This window comes from Hemitrygon akajei, unplaced genomic scaffold (genome assembly GCF_048418815.1).
Source record: "Hemitrygon akajei unplaced genomic scaffold, sHemAka1.3 Scf000071, whole genome shotgun sequence".
NCBI classification, from domain to species: domain Eukaryota; kingdom Metazoa; phylum Chordata; class Chondrichthyes; order Myliobatiformes; family Dasyatidae; genus Hemitrygon; species Hemitrygon akajei.
This window is the reverse complement of record NW_027331957.1, coordinates 463,561-488,603: the sequence shown is the minus strand read 5'-3', so window position 1 is coordinate 488,603 and position 25,043 is coordinate 463,561. Positions and strand designations below refer to the sequence as shown.

At 50.8% G+C, this 25,043-nt stretch overlaps 2 protein-coding genes across 2 annotated transcripts in view; one reads left to right on the top strand and one right to left on the bottom strand.

Moving 5' to 3' along the window:
• LOC140722164 (NACHT, LRR and PYD domains-containing protein 12-like) overlaps positions 1–25,043 on the bottom strand; it is a 651,684-nt gene that overhangs the window by 225,951 nt on the left and 400,690 nt on the right. The gene's annotated exons all lie outside the window — the stretch shown is intronic.
• Positions 1–25,043, top strand: part of LOC140722163 (oxidized low-density lipoprotein receptor 1-like) — a 75,133-nt gene that overhangs the window by 8,845 nt on the left and 41,245 nt on the right. The window contains exons 4-7 of the mRNA XM_073036955.1: positions 3,687–3,806; positions 10,405–10,521; positions 11,853–12,119; positions 15,336–15,478. Coding sequence (XP_072893056.1) covers positions 3,687–3,806; positions 10,405–10,521; positions 11,853–12,119; positions 15,336–15,478 — 647 coding nt within the window. The remainder of the gene's footprint in view (positions 1–3,686; positions 3,807–10,404; positions 10,522–11,852; positions 12,120–15,335; positions 15,479–25,043) is intronic.

Genomic DNA, 25,043 nt, shown 5'->3' with positions numbered 1-25,043 from the left:
GCGCCTGTCCAAGAGGCTCTTAAATACCCCTAATGTTTTAGCCTCCACCACCATCCCTGGCAAGTCATTTCAGTCTGTCAATACCTTCTGTGTAAAAAAGTACCCCTGATGTCTCCCCTAAACTTCCCTCCCTTAATTTTGTACATATGCCCTCTGGTGTTTGCTATTGATGCCCTGGGAAACAGTTACTGACTATCCATCCTATCTATGCTTCTCATAATCTTGTAGACCTCTATCAAGTCCCCTCTCATTCTTCTAAGCTCCAAAGAGAAAAGTCCCAGCACTGCTAACCTTGCTTCATATGACTTTTTCTCCAAACCAGGCAACGTCCTGGTAAATCTCCTCTGCATCCTCTTCATAGCTTCCACATCCTTTCTATAATGAGGAGTCCAGAATTGAACACAATACTCTAAGAGCTGTCTCACCAGGGATTTGTAGAGTTGCAACATGACCTCTCTACTCTCGAACTCAATCCCCCTGTTAATGAAGCCGAGCATCCCATCGGCTTTCTATACTACCCTATTTACCTGCGCAGCGACCTTAAGGGATGAGTGGATTTGAACCTCAAGGTCCCTTTATTCATCCACACTTTTAAGTAACTGACCATTAATCCGGGACTCATTCTTCTTGTTTGTCAGCCCAAAATGCATTACTTCATACTCATGGACACAGCTGAGAAAATCTCTGAAACCAGTCTTCCCTCCATGAACTCCGCCGACACTTCCTGCTGACCCATTAAAGCTGTTAACAAAGCGGATGAGCTTAGAGCGTGAATCAGTACGTGGAGATATGATGCGGTGGCCATTACAGAAACTTGGAGGGATCAGGGAAAGGAATGGTTTCTTCAGGTGCCGGGTTTTACATGTTTCAGGAAGGCAAAAGAGGTAGGGACGTGGCAATCTTGATCAGAGATAGTGTCGCGGCTGAAGAAAAGGTGGATACCATGGAGGGTTTGTCCACGGAGTCTCTGTGGTTGGAGGTTAGGAACAAGAAGAGGTCAATAACTTCACTGGGTGTTTTTTATAGGCCTCTCAATGGTAACAGGAATATCGAGGAGCAGATTGGGAAACATTTCCTGGAAAGGTTTAATAATAATAGTAGAGTTTTCGTGATGGGTGATTATACTTTTTCAAATATCGATTGGCATCTCCCTAGAGCAAGGGGTTTAGATGAGACCGAGTTTGTTAGGTGTGTTCAGGAAGGTTTCTTGAAACAATATGTATATAAGCCTAACATAAGAGAGGCTGTACTTGATTTGATACTGAGAAATGATACTCAGTTGGAGAGCATTTTGGAGATAATGATCATAATTCTATCTCCGTTACAACATCATTGGAGAGAGATAGGAACAGACAAGTTAGAAAAGCTTTTAATTGGAGTAATGAGAATTATGAGGCAATCACGCAGGAAACTGTATGTTTAAATTGGAAACAGATGTTCTCGGGGAAAAGTACGCAAGAAATGTGGCAAATGTTTTGTGGATATTTGTGTGGAGTTCTGTACAGATACGTTCGAATGAGACCGTGAGGTTATGGTAGGGTAAATGAACCGTGGTGTACAGAGGCTGTAATAAATCTAATGAACACGAAAGAGAAAGCTTACGAAAGTTTCAGAGAGCTTGGTGATGTTAGAGATCTAGAAGATTGTAAGGCTAATAGGAAGGAACTGCAAATTTACCTTTCAGCTCCTAAACTCTATCTCACGGTTGATGAAGGCATATACACCGCACGTCTTCTTAACCACAGAGTCAACCTGCGCAGCTGCTTTGAGCGTCGTTTGGAGTCGGACCCCAAGATCCCTCTGATCTTCCGAACTGCCAAGAGTCTTACCATTAATATTATATTCTGCCATCATATTTGACCTACCAAAATAAACCACTTCACACTTCTCTGGGTTGAACTCCATCCGCCACTTCTCAGCCCAGTTATGCATCCTATCATTGTCCTGCTGTAGCCACTGACATCACTCCACCCTATCCACAACATGGATGTTGTCCAACCGTTGTGGCATTAGAAAAATTAGAAAAAATTAGAAAAATTACCAACCCGTTCCTCCCCTTCCTCATCCAGGTCACTTATAAAAATCACGCAGAGTAAGGGACCGAGGACAGATCTCTGAGGCACTCCACTGGTGACCGACCAATGCAGAATGTGCTCTTTGCCTTTTCTGGGCAAGCCATTTCTGGATTCACAAAGTAAAGTACCCTTGCTTAACATGCCTCCTTACTTTCTCAGTAAGCCTTGCATGGGGTACCTTATTAAATGCCTTGCTGAATCCATAGACAATGCGTTTAGTTATATCCTCAAAATTTCAGTCAGGCTCGGACGGCACGACCTGCCCTTGAAAAAGCCATGTTGACTACACCTAACCATATTATACCGCTTCCAAATGTTCATAAATCCAGTCTCTCAGGATCTTCTCCATCAACCTACACACCACTGAGATGATATTCGCTGGTCTACAATCTCCTGTCCTATCTCTACTCACTGTCTTAAATAAAGGAACAGCATCCGCAAACCTCTAATCATCGGGAAACTCTCCTGTCCACATTGATGATCTAAAGATCATCGCCAGAGGGTCACCAATCTCCTCCCTCGCCTCCCACAGTAGCCTGGGGTATAACTCTTCCGATCCCGGCGCCATATCCAACTTGATGTTTTCCAAATGCTCTAGCACATCCTCTTTCTTAATATCGACATGCTCAAGCTTTTCAGTCTGCTGCAAGTCATCACTACTGTCACCAAGATATTTTTTTCTCAGTGAATATATGAAGTAAAGTACTAATTAAGTGTCTCTGCTATTTCCTCCGTTTCCATGCACTCTTTCCCACTGTCACACTTGATAGGTCCTAGTCTTTTACATCTTATCCTCATGCTCCTCACATACTTGTGTAATGGCTGGGGGTTTCCTTAATCCTGTCAGCCAAAACCTTCTTCTGGCACATTCTGTCTCCCCTCATTTCCATATTAACCTCCTTCCCGTTAACGTTATAATTTTCCTGATCTCTAACATTTACTTAGCTCTCTAAAACCTCTGTAAGCTTTCCTTTACTTCTTGAATAGATTTATTACAGCCTTTGTACCCCACGGTTCCTGTACCTTACCTTACCCTACAGGAGCAGCAGCTTGACGCAACAGGCGCGGATGTGGCCGTCCGGGAGGCTGTGAATCTCCCGGACTTCCCACATCTGACACGCAGTATAGAATACCGGCCTCACAGCCACACGGCCTGTTCTATTCCTCACAGGTAGCTTACCTCTCCTCGACCCGTTATCGTCGAAGCCCGAATAAACCAAAGCCCCATCGCTCTGTCTCAGATAATTCCTTTGACTACCACTCCTTTGGTGAACGCTCCGCTAGGCAGTATCAGCCTTTTATGCTTTAACCTTCCCTGCTGTCCAGCTGACGATTGCTGCTCCGGTTATAGCCACTGACAGGCCACGTACAATGGACTCACGCTCCCGAATCCCCCTTTTTTTAAATAACCGTCGCAGAACTACGAGAAATTCCGCTTCAGAGAGTGCTGTTGCCGCCGCCGATAGGCAAAGTACATTAACTCCTTTAATTTATCTCTCTCTCTCTCTCTCTCTCTCTCTCTCTCTCTCTCTCTCTCTCTCTCTCTCTCTCTCTCTCTCTCTCTCTCTCTCTCTCTCTCTCTCTCTCTCTCTCTCTCTCATTCTCTCTCAGACGGGCTGAACTCCACCTACTCATTGCTGAAACTTCCGAAAGGCGAACATCTCATGGAAGAGTATGAAGATCCTGTCATTGCCTCGGGACCCTCCGAAATGTCAGTGATAGCACAGGCAGGTCAGAGTTCACAATAATGACGTCACTCTGAAAGTGATCACGAGCTATGCGCACAAGTGTTCAAGTTCTAATGTATCTGCTTCGACCACTTCCTCCGGCAGCTCGTTCCACAGACGGACCACTGTCCGGGTTAAAACAAAAGATTTCACTCTTGTCCCCACCTTCTGCTATCACCTTATCCCTGAGCGTTTTGGTCCACGATTATCCAAGCCTAGACAAAAATGATTATGTGCATTCACCTTGACTATGGCCCATGTGGTTTTATACAACTCTGTAAGGTCGCCTCTGTGCTCCGAGATAGAAAGTCTCAGTAATTCAGTCACTCAAGTCCCTGCAATGTCCTCGCAAATCTCCTCTGCACTGTCTCTAGCTCAGTGGCATCTTACCTAGAGGAGGACGACAGCAAGGGATCACTCTACTCCAAGGGTGGTTTCACTGACGTCTTGTACAGTTCCAACGTGACCTCCCTACTGCTGTAATCATTACTTATGTACTCATCTACCCATCTAATGAAGGACGGTGCGACAGACGTTTTCTTCAACGCCCTTTCCACCTATGACTGCACTTTGCAGGAACCGTGTAGCTGTACCCCTGGACCCCCCTGTTCTACAACATTCTCCCGGTTCCCTGTTTACCTGTGACTCCACTTCCAGCGAACCATGTCCCTGTACCTCTGGGTCGCTCTGTCGACAACACTCCCCAGTGTCCCTGTCTACCTGTGACTCCAATTATAGGAGACCGTGTACCTTTACCTCTGGGTCTCTCTGTTCTATAACACTCTCCACGGTCCCCGTCTAACCGTGACTCCACTTTCAGGAACCTTGTATCTCTAGCCCTGGGTCCCTCCGCTCTGTAATATTTCCCAAGGCTCCTCACGTTGACCGTGTAAGTTAGAACATAGAACATAGAAAAAATACATGTCCTTCCGCACACAAAGTTCTGCTGAAAATGTCCCTACTTTAGAAATTGCTAGGCTTGCACATAACCCTCCATTTTGCTAAGCTCCATGTACCTATCTTAAAGTCTCTTGAAATACCCTATCGTATCCGCCTCCACCACCGGTGCCGGCAGCCCATCCCACGCACTCACCACTCTCTGAGTAAAAAGCTTACCCCTGACATCTCCTCTGTACCTACTCACCAGCACCTTAAACCTGTGTCCTCTTGTGGCAACTATTTCAGCCCTGGGGGAAAAGCCTCTTGACTATCCACACGATCAATGCCTCTCATCATCTTCTACACCTCTATCAGATCACCTCTCATCCTCCGTCACTCCAAGGAGAAAAGGCTCATTTCACTCAACCTATTCTCATAAGGCATGCTCCCTAATCCAGGCAACATCATTGTAAATCTCCTCTGCATCATTTCTATAGCTTCCACATCCGTCCTGTAGTGAGGCGACCACAACTGAGCACAGTACTCCAAGTGGGGTCTGACCAGGGTCTTTTTAGCTGCAACATTACCTTTCGGTTCCTTAACTCAATTCCACGATTGATGACGGCCAATACACCATGCGCCTCCTTAACCACAGAGTCAACCTGCCCAGCTGCTTTGAGAGACCTATGGACTCGAACCCCCAGATCCCTCTGATCCTCCACACTGCTAAGACTGTTACCATTAATACTATATTCTGCCATCATATTTGACCTACCAAAATGAACCGCAACCACTTCACACATATCTGGGTTGATCTCAGACATTACCAAGCTCTCTAAACTTATTGTAAGTTTTTTTTTTCTTCCTGACTAGAATTATTACAGCCTTTGTACACCACAGTTCCTGTACCCTACCATAACTTCATTGTCTCATTGGAACGTACTTATACAGAACTCCACAGAAATAACCACAGTTCTTCCGTACTTTTCCCTGAGAACATCTGTTATCAGATTAAGCTTCCAGTTTTCTGCCTGATAGCTTTATAATTCCCCTTACTCCAATTAAACGCTTTTCCAACTTGACTTTTCCTATCTACCTCCAATGATATTGTAAAAAAGAGAATTATGATCACTATCTCCAAACTGCTCTCCCACTGAGAGATCTCACACCTGACCAGGTTCATTTCCAAATACCAAATCAAGTACAGAGTCTCCTCCTCTAAGCTTATTTACATATTGTGGCAGGAAACCTTCCTTGACACAAGTTCTACGCTTTTGTTGGTCTTCCTGAAATACCATAGCTCAAATTAAATTGCATCTGCTGCTGTTCGGCCACATCCCGGGCTAATCGAGATCCCGATTAAGAGATAACTAACTATAAGAGATAACTAACTACCTTCACTGCTTAAAAACGCCAGCAACGTTAATGACATATGCTAGTCTACCTACCGTGTATTGTATAATCTGCTTTTAATGGTAGATATAGTTGACAAAGATCACTGGTCCCACCACCGACCATCCGTGAACGCAGCTAGTGACGGGCTTCTAGTCTGAGAAATGAACTGCTAACCTAAACCTTGTCTCCTATCGCCAAGCCAATTGTACATCTAATCAGCCATCTCTCCCGGAGTGCAACGGCATCTCCCAGACCGGTATACCATCTGGGGCCTTGTTAAAATCTATGTGCATTAAATCCAGCACATCTACCTGATCAGTCTTCCGTAATAAAATTGTTCAAACAAGAACTCCCTGGGTTCCACGCCATGTCCAGACCAGTCTACCATCTGAGATCTTGTTGACAGCTTTGTCCAAGCCTCTGAATGGTACGTCTACTAACAATTCCTGCTCTGTCCTCCAGTCAAATCCGCCCCATAAATCTATTTGGGTCACAAGCCACCTGTCAACTCCTTCCCCCTTTTCTCTTTTACTCTCCCTATCTTTCGCTCTACCGCCCAGTCTCACCGCTCCATTCCTTCTCGGTCTCTCTCCACATTCCACTCTCTCTCATCTTCCAGAGTGATCTGCCATCTGGGATCTTGATACAGGACTTGTCAAGCGTCCATTATGTCTATCAATCCGATCCTATCAATCATTCAAACCCCTCTTGGTACCCACACCATTACACAGAGTAGTCTACCAAGTGAAAAAAATGTTTTATTTTCTTCCCTGTTCACCATGTCTACTACCCTGTTCTCATGAAACGTCCTGGTTCCTCACTAAAAATATAATCACTGCTCTGCCCATGACCGCTGGAAACTGCAGAGCGTTGTGGAAAGAGCTGAGCCCAGCTCCGAAACCAGCTTCCCCTCCATTAACACTTTCTACACATACTGCTATTTCAATAAAGCACCCAGCGTCATCAAGGTCCCCGGACATTCTGTCTTCTGCACCCTCCCATCGGAGGGAAAATGCGGAAGCATGTATCAGGAGGCTCAAGGACAGCTTCTACACTACTGTAGTCAGACTATTGAACGGACCCCTGATACGAAAATATGTACTCTTGACACCAAATCTTGATCTTCGTGGCTCTTAAACCTTATAGTCTACTTGAACTGCAATTTGTCTGTAATTTTGATACTTTATTCTACGTTCTGTGATTGAGTAACCTTGTTCTTCACCAATGAAGTGACCTTATCTATCAATGTGGGTGGGATCCCTCCTGTCTGTGATGTATATCTGGATTACTTCTAATTATCTGGATAGACAGGGTCTGATAAACAACAGTCAACATGGATATGTGCGTGGAAGTTCATGTTTGACAAATCATATTGATTTTTTTGGAAAGGTTGCTAGGAAAATTGACGATGGTAAAGCAGTGGATGTTGTCTATATGGACTTCAGTAAGGCCTTGACATGGTTCCACACGGAAAATTAGTTAGGAAGGTTTAATCGTTAGGTATTAATATTGAAGTAGTAAAATGGATTGATCAGTGGCTGGATGGATGATGTCAGAGAGTAGTGGTGGAAAACTGTTTGTCAGTTTGGAGGCCGGTGACCAGTGGTGTTAATCAAACATCTGTACCTGGTCCAATGTTGTTCGTCATATACATTAATCATGTGGATGATGGGATGGTAAATTGGATAGTAAGTATGCAGATGAATCTAAGATAGGTAGCGTTGTGCGTAATGAAGTAGGTTTTCAAAGCTTACAGAGAGAATTATGTCAGTTAGAAGAGTGGACTGAACGATGGCAGATGGAGTTTAATGCTGATGAGTGTGAGGTGCTACATGTTGGTCGGACTAATCAAAATTGGAAATACATGGTAAATTGTAGGGCATTGAGGAATGCAGTAGAATAGAGTGATCTAGAAATAATGGTGCATAGTTCCCTGAAGGTGGAATCTCATGTGGATCGGGTGGTGAAGAAAGCTTTTTGTATGCTGGCTTTTATAAATCAGAGCATTGAGTATAGGTGTTGTAATGTAATGTTAAAATTGTAAAAGGCATTGGTGAGGCCAGATTTCGAGTATTGTGTACAGCTCTGGTCACGGAACTATAGGAAACATGTCAACTATATATAGAGAGAGTACAAATGAGATTTGCGAGAATGTTACCCAGCTTTCAGCACCAAATTTACAAAGAAAGTTAGAACAACTCAGGCTTTTATTCAATGGAGCGTAAAAGGTTGAGAATGAACTTGATAGATGAATTTAAAATTATGAGGGTGATAGACAGAGTTGACGTGGATAGATTTTTTTTTCATTGAGAGTAGGGCAGATTCACACAAGAGGACATGCGTTGAGAGTTAAGGGGTAAACGTTTAGGGTGGACCTCTTTACACAGAGAGTGGTGGCTGTGTGGAACGAGCTTCCAGTAGAAGTGGTGGAGGCACGTTCGATATAGTCATTTAAATAAAATGGACAGGTATATGGACACGAAAGGAATGGAGGGAGGGATATGGGCTGAGTGCAGGTCGATGGAACCAGGTGAGAGTATGCGTTCGGCCCGGACTAGACGGGCCGAGATGGCCTATTTCCGTGCTGGAATTGTTATATGGTTATATATAAATTGCAGTAAATCAGATAATCAGATAATAATATATAAACGATCTGGATGAGAATGTAGATGTGTGGTTTGGTATGTTTGTAGATGATACGTTGATGGGTATTGTGTTCGTTGAGAGGACCTGCAAAGAATTCCGTAGGACATGGATCAGTTTCTGATATGGGATGGAGGAATGGCAGATGGTGTTTAATCCGGAGAAACGTAAAATGCTGCACCTTGGTAGACGAAATGCTCAGGGACGGCACAAGATCATAAGAGTTACAGATGGTATCATTCCCAAATGCGAAATGTCTAACACCAGAGGGAATGCATCCTGGACAGCATTGCCGGCCGAAGGGCCTGTTCCTGTGCTGTACTGGCTGGTCGACGATGCAGAATGTTCGAAACACACAAAGCCTTGTTAAATGACCAGATTGTCACAAGTCTTGGCCGCAGACAGCAGAGTTCCCAGTGCGGATCCGTTTGTAACACCACTAGTCACGGACGTCCGCCGGCCTCTTTGTTCTGTGGACAAGCCAGTACGGAAACTTAATTCCCAATTCACTGTGAATCCCAGTCATCACAATCTTGTGAATGGATCTCCCATGAGAGAGACTTTTCCAAAGGCCCGTCTGCAGTCAACTCTTTATCTCTCCATTGAACCGCGTGATCAACCCGAGATCCCTTTCCCTGTCGACAGTTAAGGGTTCTGTCGTTAACTGTCTCCTGTCCCTTCACAATTAACGCCCCAAAGGAAAATACCTCACATTTCCCTGAGCTAAACACGTTTGCCATTTTCCACCCAGATCTACAACTGACCCATACCCCATTGAATCTATTGGCGATCTTCTGCACTGTCCACAACACCTACAATCTTTGTGTCGTCTGAGATTTTACAGCCTTCCATCTCTTTTTTCATCCAGGACAGTCATACCCATCACAAACACCGGGTGGTCCGGTTGTATATGTATACAATTTCCCACCATCTTTTATTTTTTTTCTCAAAATTTATATTGTTTTTTTATTATAAAGAAACAGTTCAGAATCGGCTGTTCCGGCCATTCAGGCCGCGTTGCCTAACAATACTCCGAATTATTCCTTTTTAATGACAGTTAAATTTACAATAACCAATTAACCGAAAAACCGGTATGTCTTTGTACTGTGGGAGGAACGCAGATCGCCCAGAGGAAATCCACTGGCTCCTGGGGAGAATTTGGAAAATCCTTGCAGGCAGCGGCGGGAATTGAACCCGGGTCGCTGGTACCGTAAAGCGCTGCGCTAACCAACACTTGTCCGTAGCTCCCTTCTCCTTGCCAGCAGCCACAAAACAAAGAAACACAATGGAGTCCACAATCCCCACAACATGTTAATCCCCACAAGACCGTCATAATCGTGAAAAAGGAACAAAGCGGGCGAACAATGATACTGCTACGAAAAATAATAAACCCGTCACACCTCTTTCCACTCTTTCGCACCCCTCTCTCTCGCTCCATTGTCTCTTCCCCCCTCCCACTTTTTGCTCTCGTCATTCCCCCTCTCTTCCCCACTTTTTCTCTGTTTCTCTCACACATCCCACTCCCCATTCACACCGAACATCGCCTCCTCTTCGCACGCGGCCATTTCCTAGCTCCTTTCTCTTCTCGTTTTCTCTCCCCCATTGTCTCACATTTTCCCGCCCATCGCTCCCCTCACACCATCCCATGAATTCTCATTCTGTTTCTCTGAATGACGTCTCCACAGGTCCGCATAAACAGGAGCCGAACGAGAACATCGGAAATAGACCGGACCGTAAGATCTGCCTACTCTGCCTAGTTACGTTCGTCCTCTTCGTGATAGTGGTCGGGATGTCGATCCATGGTGAGTCGAACGGAATCCGGTTGGAGTCAGACCGTAAACTAACAAAGTGGAATAAAACATGACTGTAAAACACTGAATCCAGACAGCCAATTCCCCGTGCATCCCATTTATTCACATATTATTGATAAGCCTCCCCTAAGGAATCAGTCAAACACCCACAGTTCCAACTTAATCAATCACATTCAGGAGACGTGACTAAGTATCTGGAATCAGAGAGACGCTTGTCAGTAAAGGGAAGTCAAGGAATTTGGACTCTCAGCGATGAGGCTCAATGAAACTGAGATTGAGAGAGGGAGGGGGTGATCGTGGTGGAAGGAGAGACCTCGGCTGGCGGGTGGAAGGAAGCCCCAGTGAGGGACACGGCTGAATTCACCAACACACTGAAAGAGACCATGGGAAGTAGATAGAACCGTATGCTCTGCCAACTCTGCCTAGTTACTTCCGCCATTATCGTGATTGTTGATGGGCTCTCGACTCAAGGTGAGCCGAAAGGGCTCCAAATGTAAATAAATTGTTATTGTAAAGCACCACAGTGACACCGACACGCCCTTGACAGTGACACTGAGACACCACTCACCTACATGCTCCTCAACCCGACACGTCCAGCTCCGCACCGTGACAAAGACTCACACGTCACTGTAACACCCCTTACCGAAACGGTTTCGCCCCTCAACATAACACAGATGCACCGCTCACTGATGCAATTACCCTCACCTCACCATGACACAGGCAAACGTGAACACGTTCCCGGATATCGGCTCCGAAATTCACAGCGAAACCTCCGTGACATCGACGCACACCTTGGCGTGACACTGACACTCCTACCGTAGCCATGACATGCCTCTCACCGTGAAACAGACACACCCCTCTCTGTGCGACCAGCGCACCCCACACCATGACACAGATAGTCTACCCTCCGTGACACCCCCACGCCCCTCACTGATGTTTCCCTCGCCGTGACGTCGAGAAACACTTCATTATGAACCGCCTCAACTCTCGACAGTGCACCTAAACACCCATCACAGTGACACAGACACTTTCCTCACAGCAACTCGGACATGTCCCCCATGATACTGACGCAGACCCCCATTGGAAAATCAACAAAATCTTCACCGGGACATTGATATACCCCTCAGCGTGACACAGACACGCCCCTCAAAATGGTGCCTACTCCTCTCACTGTGCCACCAGCACATCCTTCAATGTGACACCCTTCACTGTGACACCCTTCACCGTGACACTGACACAACACTCTCTCTGACCCGTTCGGTAGCGTGACGCTGACTCACGTGTTACTGTAAAGGCTAAACATCCTTCACCATCTCTCGCAGTATCACAGATTCGTCAGTCTCAGATCACATCCGACAGAAATTACCATGAGTTAAACTCAACCCTTCAATCCAAGATATCCGAAAATTCCCACCTGATTCTCTCCCGGAGAACCTGTCTCAAGAATCGATCTGCGCTCAACTCTAATCTGACCGATGTTAAACGAATGCACAGCGATCTCCGTCACCTGTTCACTGAGATGGAAACGAAGTACAGATCTGTCAACGAAACCAAGGCTCAAATCTGTGAATTGTTGACCAGCAGAAGAGGTGAGACATCATCCCCTTCTTTCACCCGCTCCTCATCACAGGGCAGGCATGGAGAGAGGAAGTGTCACTCAGTGTTTGACATCGGGAGAGTGTGAAGAGATGGTATGGAGGGTGATTCACTCTGTGTTTGAGCTGGTGAGCGTGTGACGCGTCTGCCTGGAAGAAGTTGTATTCTGTCACTGAACCCAGGAGAGTGTGGCGGTATGTTGTAGAGGTGGATTCACTCTGGGTCTGACCACGGGATTGTGAGACGTAACATTACAATTTCCTTCTATGTTTGACTCCGTGAATCTCTGATGGGACGGTATGGATCCAGCTTCACTCTGTTTCTGACAGTGGAATTGTGTGATGATACAGTGCCCAGAGAGATTCACCCCATGTCTGACCCCTGAAGTGTGTTATAGCACCGTGGAGAGAGAGCTTCACTCTGAATCCGGGAGTTTGTTACGGGGCGGTGCAGCCTGGGCTTCACTCTGTATCTGAATCCGTGAGTGAGTTATGGGACGTTGCAGAAGGGGCTTCTCTCAGTTTCCGATCCCGGGAGTGTGTGAAAGGTGTTTGGATTTTTAAAAAATGGCTTAAAGGAAGAAAGCAGAGTGTAGTAGTGGAAGGAAAGTATTCTGCCTGGAGGTCGGTTACTAGTGGAGTGCCGCAGGGATCTGTCCTGGGACCCCTGCTGTTCGTGCTTTTTATAAATGACCTGGATGTAGAGGTGGAAAGATGGGCGAGTAACTTTGTGGATGACACGAAGATTGGAGGAGTTGTGGATGGAGCTGTATGTTGTCGAAGGTTACAAGTGGATATAGACAGGCTGCAGAGTTGGGCAGAAAAATGGCAGATAGGGTTCAATCCGGACAAGTGTGAGGTGATGTATTTTGGTAGGACAAGCCAGAAGACTGAGTACAGGATTAATGGTCAGTTACATAAAAGTGTGGATGAACAAAGGGACCTTGGTGTTCAAATCCATACATCCCTCAGGGTCGCTGCGCAGGTTGATAGGGTAATTAAGAAGGCCTATGGGATGCTAGGCTTCATTAACAGGGGGATTGAGTTCAAGAGTAGAGAGGTCATGTTGCAGCTCTACAAATCTCCGGTGAGACCGCACTTAGAATATTGCGTTCAATTCTGGTCACCTCATTATAGGAAGGTTGTGGAAGCTATGGAGAGGGTGCAGAGGAGATTTAACAGGATGTTGGCTGATTGGAGAACAAGTCATATGAAGCAAGGTTAGCAGAGCTGGGACTTTTTTCTTTAGAGCGTAGAAGAATGAGAGGGGACTTGATAGAGGTCTACAAGATTATAAGAGGCATAGATAGGGTGGGTAGTCAGTACCTGTTTCCCAGGGCACCAATAGAAAAAAAAACACCATAGGGCATAGGTACAAAATTAAGGGAGGGAAGTTTAGGGGAGACATCAGGGGCAAGTTTTTTTTTTTTACGCAGAGGGTTGTGATTGCCTGCAATGACTTGCCAGGGATGGTGGTGGCGGTTAAAACATTAGGGGTATTTAAGAGCCTCTTGGACAGGCACATGGATGAAATAAAAATGGAGGGTTATGGGGTAGTGTTGGTTTAGTACATTTTTAAGGGTTATATGGGTCAGCACAACATGTAGGGCTGAAGGGCCTGTACTGTGCTGTGGTGTTCTATGGTTTTATGGTTCTATGCAGTATCAAGGAGAAACTGACCCCGGAGGAGTGTGACTGGACGGCGTGCAGGAAATTTCACTGCACGTCTGAACGCTGGAATGTGTGATGAAGCCATGGCGAAAGAGATTCACTCTGTGTCTGATCCAGGCAGTGCGTGACGAAACTTTGTAGAGGGAGAAAACTATGTGCCTCACTCCAGGAGTTTGTGATCAGACGGTGTGCAGGTAACTTCAAACTGTGTCTCACCCAGTGTGTGTTTGATGGGACTCTGCGTTCGACCCAGTTGCGTCCGCTGAGAGGCTACTGCGGGATGTGTGGTGTGAGTGAATGTCTTTGGTGCGGGCCGGCGGGGGGCGTTATGTGTTTGTCTGACACCGGGAACGGTGACGCGTGCCTGGATGGTGTTCCGCTCTGTGTCAGATGTCTCTGTGATAGGGCGTTGCGGAGGAAATTCTCTCGTTTACTTACCCCTGTGATGTCACCGGGTAGAAGGAGCATCATACTATGGTTGACCACGGGAGAGTGCGGCGAGATGAAGCAGAGAGTGTTTCATTTCCTATCTGACCACGGGAGGTTGTATTGGGGTAGTGTGGAGGAAGGTTCACTCTGTGTTTGTCCACAAGTCCGTGTGATGGGAGAGTGTGCAGGGAGCTTCACTCTATGTTTGAGCCAAGGAGTGTGTGATAGTGTTGATTAGGGTTAGGGTCGTGTGTGAAGGGACTGTGTGGAAGGAGCATCACTCTGTGTCTGACACCGGGAGAGTATGATGGGACCGTGAGACAAGAGATATATTCTTCGTCTTTCCTCGAGAGTGTGTGACGGGACATTGTGTGTGGAACCCAAATTTGTGTCTGACCCGTCAAGAAGTGTGTGTTTGAATGGCCTGAAGGGACTTTCACTCTTTCACTGATGGGACGGTGCCGAGGTAGTTTCATTGCATGACTGATCTCAGGAGTGTGTACGGTGTGAAGGGAGATTCACTCTGTGTCTGACCCCGGGAGTCTGTGATGAGACGGTGCAGAGGGACATTCACTCTGTTTCTGACCCTACGCGCGGGTCATGGGAGAGTGAGAAATAGCCACACTCCATGTCTTTCTCAGGGTGTCAGGAATCGGACGGTGCTGAAGGAGCTACACTGTATCTGATCCCTGGAGTGTGCGATTGGACACAGTGTTAGTGGCTTATCTCTGTATGTCACTCTGGGGAGTGTGTGATGGGACGGCGTGGAAGGAGCTTCACACTGTGAGTCTGTCCGCAAGAGTGCGTGGTTTAACAGTGGGCAGCGTGCAGTCTGAACACATGTGTGTGTGATACGACTGTGGAGAGAGAGAGAGAGAGAGAGAGAGAGAGAGAGAGAGAGAGAGAGAGAGAGAGAGAGAGAGAGAGAGAGAGATAGAGCTTCACTCTGCATCTGACCCCGTGAGTGCGTGATGGGACGGTGTGAAAGCAGCGACATCTGCTGTCTGAATCCGGAATGGGACGTTATGGAGGGAGGTTGAATTTTTCTGTTCCCAGTCTGTTAAAGAGAGTTATGGAGGGAGATTCAATGTTTTTGTGCTTGATTTGTAGAGCAGACGTGTCCTCGGAAGTGGATCGAAAAGGAAGATCGGTGTTATTTCATATCGACCTTTGAGAAATCTTATGATGGATCGAGGGAATATTGTTCAAACTTTGATGCAAGGCTCCTCGAAATGAATTCAAACGTGGAAGAGGTAAGTGATTCCCGGGGTATAATATAGATTGAACAATTCCACACCGTCCCATCACACACTCCCGGAGACAAACACAGAGTGAATCCCCCTCCACACGGTCCCATCACACACACTCGGGGTCAGACACAGAGTGAATCTCCCTCCAAACCGACCCATCACACACTCCCGGGGTCAGACACAGAGTGAAGCTCCCTCCACACCGTCCCATCACACACTCCGGGGGTCAGAAATAGAGTGAATATGCCTCCACACCGTCCCATCACACACTGTCGGAGTCAGGCACAGAGTGAATCTCCCTCCACACCGTCCCATCACACACTCCGGGGGTCAGAAATAGAGTGAATATGCCTCCACAACGTCCCATCACACACTGTCGGGGTCAGACACAGAGTGAATCTCCCACAACACCGTCCCATCACACACTCCATGGGTCAGACGCAGAGTGAATCTCCCTCCACACCGTCCCATCACACACACCCTGGGTCAGGCACAGAGTGAATCTCCCTCCACACCGTCCCATCAGACACTCCCGGGGTCAGACACAGAGTGAATCTCCCTCCACACCGTCCCATCACACACTCCATGGGTCAGACGCAGAGTGAATCTCACTCCACACCGTCCCATCGGACACTCCCGGGGTCAGGAACAGAGTGAATCTCCCTCCACACCGTCCCATCACACACTCCATGGGTCAGACGCAGAGTGAATCTCCCTCCACACCGTCCCATCACACACTCCCGGGATCAGGCACAGAGTGAATCTCCCTCCACACCGTCCCATCAGACACTCCCGGGGTCAGACACAGAGTGAATCTCCCTCCACACCGTCCCATCACACACTCCATGGGTCAGACGCAGAGTGAATCTCCCTCCACACCGTCCCATCAGACACTCCCGGGGTCAGACACAGAGTGAATCTCCCTCCACACCGTCCCATCACACACTCCATGGGTCAGACGCAGAGTGAATCTCCCTCCACACCGTCCCATCACACACTCCCGGGATCAGGCACAGAGTGAATCTCCCTCCACACCGTCCCATCACACACTCCCGGTGACAGACACAGAGTGAATCTCCCTCAACACCGTCCCATCACACACTCCATGGGTCAGACGCAGAGTGAATCTCCCTCCACACCGTCCCATCACACACTCCCTGGGTCAGACCCAGAGTGAATCTCCCTCCACACCGTCCCATCATACACTCCCGGGGTCAGACACAGTGTGAATCTCCCTCCACACCGTCCCATCACACACTCCATGGGTCAGACGCAGAGTGAATCTCCCTCCACACCGTCCCATCACACACTCCCGGGATCAGGCACAGAGTGAATCTCCCTCCACACCGTCCCATCAGACACTCCCGGGGTCAGACACAGAGTGAATCTCCCTCCACACCGTCCCATCAGACACTCCCGGGGTCAGACGCAGAGTGAATCTCCCTCCACACCGTCCCATCACACACTCCCGGGATCAGGCACAGAGTGAATCTCCCTCCACACCGTCCCATCACACACTCCCTGGGTTAGACACAGAGTGAATCTCCCTCCACACCGTCCGATCAGACACTCCCGGGGTCAGACACAAAGTGAATCTCCCTCCACACCGTCCCATCACACACTCCCAGGGTCAGACACAGAGTGAATCTCCCTCCACTCCGTCCCATCACACACTCCATGGGTCAGACGCAGAGAGAATCTTCCTCCACACCGTCCCATCACACACTCCCGGGATCAGGCACATAGTGAATCTCCCTCCACACCGTCCCATCACACACACCCTGGGTCAGACGCAGAGTGAATCTCCCTTCACACCGTCCCATCACACACTCCATGGGTCAGACGCAGAGTGAATCTCCCTCCACACCGTCCCATCACACACTCCCTGGGTCAGACACAGAGTGGATCTCCCTCCACACCGTCCCATCAGACACTCCCGGGGTCAGACACAGAGTGAATCTCCCTCCACACCGTCCCAACACACACTCCATGCGTCAGACGCAGAGTGAATCTCCCTCCACACCGTCCCATCACACACTCCCGGGATCAGGCACAGAGTGAATCTCCCTCCACACCGTCCCATCAGACAATCCCGGGGTCAGACACAGAGTGAAACTCCCTCCACACCGTCCCATCAGACACTCCCGGGGTCTGACAGTGAGTGAATCTCCCTCCACACCGTCCCATCACACACTCCCGGTGTCAGACACAGAGTGAATCTCCTTCCACACCGTCCCATCACACACTCCCGGGGTCAGACACAGAGTGAATGTCCCTCCACACCGTCCCATTACACACTCCCTGGGTCAGACACAGAGTGAATCTCCCTCCACCCCGTCCCATCAGACACTCCCGGGGTCAGACACAGAGAGAATCTCCCTCCCCACCGTCCCATCACACACTCCATGGGTCAGACGCAGTGTGAATCTCCCTCCACACCGTCCCATCACACACTCCATGGGTCAGACGCAGAGTGAATCTCCCACAACACCGTCCCATCACACACTCCCGGGATCAGGCACAGAGTGAATCTCCCTCCACACCGTCCCATCAGACACTCCCGGGGTCAGACACAGAGTGAATCTCCCTCCACACCGTCCCATCAGACACTCCCGGGGTCAGACACAGAGTGAATCTCCCTCCACACCGTCCCATCACACACTCCATGGGTCAGACGCAGAGTGAAACTCCCTCCACACCGTCCCATCACACACTCCCGGGATCAGGCACAGAGTGAATCTCCCTCCACACCGTCCCATCACACACTCCCTGGGTCAGACACAGAGTGAATCTCCCTCCACACCGTCCGATCAGACACTCCCGGGGTCAGACACAGAGTGAATCTCCCTCCACACCGTCCCATCACACACTCCCGGGGTCAGACACAGAGTGAATCTCCCTCCACTCCGTCCCGTCACACACTCCATGGGTCAGACGCAGAGAGAATCTCCCTCCACACCGTCCCATCACACACTCCCGGGATCAGGCACAGACTGAATCTCCCTCCACACCGTCCCATCACACACTCCCTGGGTCAGACGCAGAGTGAATCTCCCTCCACACCGTCCCATCACACACTCCATGGGTCAGACGCAGAGTGAATCTCCCTCCACACCGTCCCATCACACACTCCCTGGGTCAGACACAGAGTGAATCTCCCTCCACACCGTCCCATCAGACACTCCCGGGGTCAGACACAGAGTGAATCTCCCTCCACACCGTCCCATCACACACTCCATGCGTCAGACGCAGAGTGAATCACCCACCACACCGTCCCATCACACACTCCCGGGATCAGGCACAGAGTGAATCTCCCACCACACCGTCCCATCAGACAATCCCGTGGTCAGACACAGAGTGAAACTCCCTCCACACCGTCCCATCAGACTCTCCCGGGGTCTGACACAAAGTGAATCTCCCTCCACACCGTCCCATCACACACTCCCGGTGTCAGACACAGAGTGACTCTCCCTCCACACCGTCCCATCACACACTACCGGGGTCAGACACAGAGTGAATGTCCCTCCACACCGTCCCATCACACACTCCATGGGTCAGACGCAGAGTGAATCTCCCTCCACACCGTCCCATCACACACTCCCGGGATCAGGCACAGAGTGAATCTCCCTCCACACCGTCCCATCACACACTCCCGGTGACAGACACAGAGTGAATCTCCCTCAACACCGTCCCATCACACACTCCATGGGTCAGACGCAGAGTGAATCTCCCTCCACACCGTCCCATCACACACTCCCGTTATCAGGCACAGAGTGAATCTCCCTCCACACCGTCCCATCACACACTCCCTGGGTCAGACACAGAGTGAATCTCCCTCCACACCGTCCCATCAGACACTCCCGGGGTCAGACACAGAGTGAATCTCCCTCCACACCGTCCCATCACACACTCCCGGGGTCAGACACAGAGTGAATCTCCCTCCGCACCGTCCCATCACACACTCCATGGGTCAGACGCAGAGTGAATCACCCTCCACACCGTCCCATCACACAGTCCCGGGATCAGGCACAGAGTGAATCTCCCTTCACACCGTCCCATCACACACTCCCGGTGACAGACACAGAGTGAATCTCCCTCAACACCGTTCCATCACACACTCCATGGGTCAGACGCAGAGTGAATCTCCCTCCACACCGTCCCATCACACACTCCCTGGGTCAGACACAGAGTGAATCTCCCTCCACCCCGTCCCATCAGACACTCCCGGGGTCAGACACAGAGAGAATCTCCCTCCCCATCGTCCCATCACACACTCCATGGGTCAGACGCTGTGTGAATCTCCCTCCACACCGTCCCATCACACACTCCATGGGTCAGACGCAGAGTGAATCTCCCACAACACCGTCCCATCACACACTCCCGGGATCAGGCACAGAGTGAATCTCCCTCCACACCGTCCCATCAGACACTCCCGGGGTCAGACACAGAGTGAATCTCCCTCCACACCGTCCCATCAGACACTCCCGGGGTCAGACACAGAGTGAATCTCCCTCCACACCGTCCCATCACACACTCCATGGGTCAGACGCAGAGTGAATCTCCCTCCACACCGTCCCATCACACACTCCCGGGATCAGGCACAGAGTGAATCTCCCTCCACACCGTCCCATCACACACTCCCTGGGTCAGACACAGAGTGAAGCTCCCTCCACACCGTCCGATCAGACACTCCCGGGGTCAGACACAGAGTGAATCTCCCTCCACACCGTCCCATCACACACTCCCGGGGTCAGACACAGAGTGAATCTCCCTCCACTCCGTCCCATCACACACTCCATGGGTCAGACGCAGAGAGAATCTCCCTCCACACCGTCCCATCACACACTCCCGGGATCAGGCACAGACTGAATCTCCCTCCGCACCGTCCCATCACACACTCCCTGGGTCAGACGCAGAGTGAATCTCCCTCCACACCGTCCCATCACACACTCCATGGGTCAGACGCAGAGTGAATCTCCCTCCACACCGTCCCATCACACACTCCCTGGGTCAGACACAGAGTGAATCTCCCTCCACACCGTCCCATCAGACACTCCCGGGGTCAGACACAGAGTGAATCTCCCTCCACACCGTCCCATCACACACTCCATGCGTCAGACGCAGAGTGAATCTCCCACCACACCGTCCCATCACACACTCCCGGGATGAGGCACAGAGTGAATCTCCCTCCACACCGTCCCATCAGACAATCCCGGGGTCTGACACAAAGTGAATCTCCCTCCACACCGTCCCATCACACACTCCCGGTGTCAGACACAGAGTGAATCTCCCTCCACACCGTCCCATCACACACTACCGGGGTCAGACACAGAGTGAATGTCCCTCCACACCGTCCCATCACACACTCCATGGGTCAGACGCAGAGTGAATCTCCCTCCACACCGTCCCATCACACACTCCCGGGATCAGGCACAGAGTGAATCTCCCTCCACACCGTCCCATCACACACTCCCGGTGACAGACACAGAGTGAATCTCCCTCCACACCGTCCCATCACACACTCCCGTTATCAGGCACAGAGTGAATCTCCCTCCACACCGTCCCATCACACACTCCCTGGGTCAGACACAGAGTGAATCTCCCTCCACACCGTCCCATCAGACACTCCCGGGGTCAGACACAGAGTGAATCTCCCTCCACACCGTCCCATCACACACTCCCGGGGTCAGACACAGAGTGAATCTCCCTCCGCACCGTCCCATCACACACTCCATGGGTCAGACGCAGAGTGAATCTCCCTCCACACCGTCCCATCACACACTCCATGGGTCAGACGCAGAGTGAATCTCCCTCCACACCGTCCCATCAGACACTCCCGGGGTCAGACACAGAGTGAATCTCCCTCCACACCGTCCCATCACACACTCCATGGGTCAGACGCAGAGTGAATCTCCCTCCACACCGTCCCATCACACACTCCCTGGGTCAGACGCAGAGTGAATCTCCCTCCACACCGTCCCATCAGACACTCCCGGGGTCAGACACAGAGTGAATCTCCCTCCACACCGTCCCATCACACACTCCCGGGGTCAGACACAGAGTGAATCTCCCTCCACACCGTCCCATCACACACTCCATGGGTCAGACGCAGAGTGAATCACCCTCCACACCGCCCCATCACACACTCCATGGGTCAGACGCAGAGTGAATCTCCCTCCACTCCGTCCCATCACACACTCCATGGGTCAGACGCAGAGAGAATCTCCCTCCACACCGTCCCATCACACACTCCCGGGATCAGGCACAGACTGAATCTCCCTCCGCACCGTCCCATCACACACTCCCTGGGTCAGACGCAGAGTGAATCTCCCTCCACACCGTCCCATCACACACTCCATGGGTCAGACGCAGAGTGAATCTCCCTCCACACCGTCCCATCACACACTCCCTGGGTCAGACACAGAGTGAATCTCCCTCCACACCGTCCTATCAGACACTCCCGGGGTCAGACACAGAGTGAATCTCCCTCCACACCGTCCCATCACACACTCCATGCGTCAGACGCAGAGTGAATCTCCCACCACACCGTCCCATCACACACTCCCGGGATGAGGCACAGAGTGAATCTCCCTCCACACCGTCCCATCAGACAATCCCGGGGTCTGACACAAAGTGAATCTCCCTCCACACCGTCCCATCACACACTCCCGGTGTCAGACACAGAGTGAATCTCCCTCCACACCGTCCCATCACACACTACCGGGGTCAGACACAGAGTGAATGTCCCTCCACACCGTCCCATCACACACTCCATGGGTCAGACGCAGAGTGAATCTCCCTCCACACCGTCCCATCACACACTCCCGGGATCAGGCACAGAGTGAATCTCCCTCCACACCGTCCCATCACACACTCCCGGTGACAGACACAGAGTGAATCTCCCTCCACACCGTCCCATCACACACTCCCGTTATCAGGCACAGAGTGAATCTCCCTCCACACCGTCCCATCACACACTCCCTGGGTCAGACACAGAGTGAATCTCCCTCCACACCGTCCCATCAGACACTCCCGGGGTCAGACACAGAGTGAATCTCCCTCCACACCGTCCCATCACACACTCCCGGGGTCAGACACAGAGTGAATCTCCCTCCGCACCGTCCCATCACACACTCCATGGGTCAGACGCAGAGTGAATCTCCCTCCACACCGTCCCATCACACACTCCATGGGTCAGACGCAGAGTGAATCTCCCTCCACACCGTCCCATCAGACACTCCCGGGGTCAGACACAGAGTGAATCTCCCTCCACACCGTCCCATCACACACTCCATGGGTCAGACGCAGAGTGAATCTCCCTCCACACCGTCCCATCACACACTCCCTGGGTCAGACGCAGAGTGAATCTCCCTCCACACCGTCCCATCAGACACTCCCGGGGTCAGACACAGAGTGAATCTCCCTCCACACCGTCCCATCACACACTCCCGGGGTCAGACACAGAGTGAATCTCCCTCCACACCGTCCCATCACACACTCCATGGGTCAGACGCAGAGTGAATCACCCTCCACACCGCCCCATCACACACTCCATGGGTCAGACGCAGAGTGAATCTCCCTCCACACCGTCCCATCACACACTCCCTGGGTCAGACACAGAGTGAATCTCCCTCCACACCGTCCCATCAGACACTCCCGGGGTCAGACACAGAGTGAATCTCCCTCCACACCGTCCCATCACACACTCCATGCGTCAGACGCAGAGTGAATCTCCCACCACACCGTCCCATCACACACTCCCGGGATCAGGCACAGAGTGAATCTCCCTCCACACCGTCCCATCAGACAATCCCGTGGTCAGACACAGAGTGAAACTCCCTCCACACCGTCCCATCAGACACTCCCGGGGTCTGACACAAAGTGAATCTCCCTCCACACCGTCCCATCACACACTCCCGGTGTCAGACACAGAGTGAATCTCCCTCCACACCGTCCCATCACACACTACCGGGGTCAGACACAGAGTGAATGTCCCTCCACACCGTCCCATCACACACTCCATGGGTCAGACGCAGAGTAAATCTCCCTCCACACCGTCCCATCACACACTCCCGGGATCAGGCACAGAGTCAATCTCCCTCCACACCGTCCCATCACACACTCCCGGTGACAGACACAGAGTGAATCTCCCTCAACACCGTCCCATCACACACTCCATGGGTCAGACGCAGAGTGAATCTCCCTACACACCGTCCCATCACACACTCCCGTTATCAGGCACAGAGTGAATCTCCCTCCACACCGTCCCATCACACACTCCCTGGGTCAGACACAGAGTGAATCTCCCTCCACACCGTCCCATCAGACACTCCCGGGGTCAGACACAGAGTGAATCTCCCTCCACACCGTCCCATCACACACTCCCGGGGTCAGACACAGAGTGAATCTCCCTCCGCACCGTCCCATCACACACTCCATGGGTCAGACGCAGAGTGAATCACCCTCCACACCGTCCCATCACACACTCCCGGGATCAGGCACAGAGTGAATCTCCCTTCACACCGTCCCATCACACACTCCCGGTGACAGACACAGAGTGAATCTCCCTCCACACCGTCCCAACACACACTCCATGCGTCAGACGCAGAGTGAATCTCCCTCCACACCGTCCCATCACACACTCCCGGGATCAGGCACAGAGTGAATCTCCCTCCACACCGTCCCATCAGACAATCCCGGGGTCAGACACAGAGTGAAACTCCCTCCACACCGTCCCATCAGACACTCCCGGGGTCTGACAGTGAGTGAATCTCCCTCCACACCGTCCCATCACACACTCCCGGTGTCAGACACAGAGTGAATGTCATTCCACACCGTCCCATCACACACTCCCGGGGTCAGACACAGAGTGAATGTCCCTCCACACCGTCCCATTACACACTCCCTGGGTCAGACACAGAGTGAATCTCCCTCCACCCCGTCCCATCAGACACTCCCGGGGTCAGACACAGAGAGAATCTCCCTCCCCACCATCCCATCACACACTCCATGGGTCAGACGCAGTGTGAAACTCCCTCCACACCGTCCCATCACACACTCCATGGGTCAGACGCAGAGTGAATCTCCCACAACACCTTCCCATCACACACTCCCGGGATCAGGCACAGAGTGAATCTCCCTCCACACCGTCCCATCAGACACTCCCGGGGTCAGACACAGAGTGAATCTCCCTCCACACCGTCCCATCAGACACTCCCGGGGTCAGACACAGAGTGAATCTCCCTCCACACCGTCCCATCACACACTCCCTGGGTCAGACACAGAGTGAATCTCCCTCCACACCGTCCGATCAGACACTCCCGGGGTCAGACACAGAGTGAATCTCCCTCCACACCGTCCCATCACACACTCCCGGGGTCAGACACAGAGTGAATCTCCCTCCACTCCGTCCCATCACACACTCCATGGGTCAGACGCAGAGAGAATCTCCCTCCACACCGTCCCATCACACACTCCCGGGATCAGGCACAGACTGAATCTCCCTCCACACCGTCCCATCACACACTCCCTGGGTCAGACGCAGAGTGAATCTCCCTCCACACCGTCC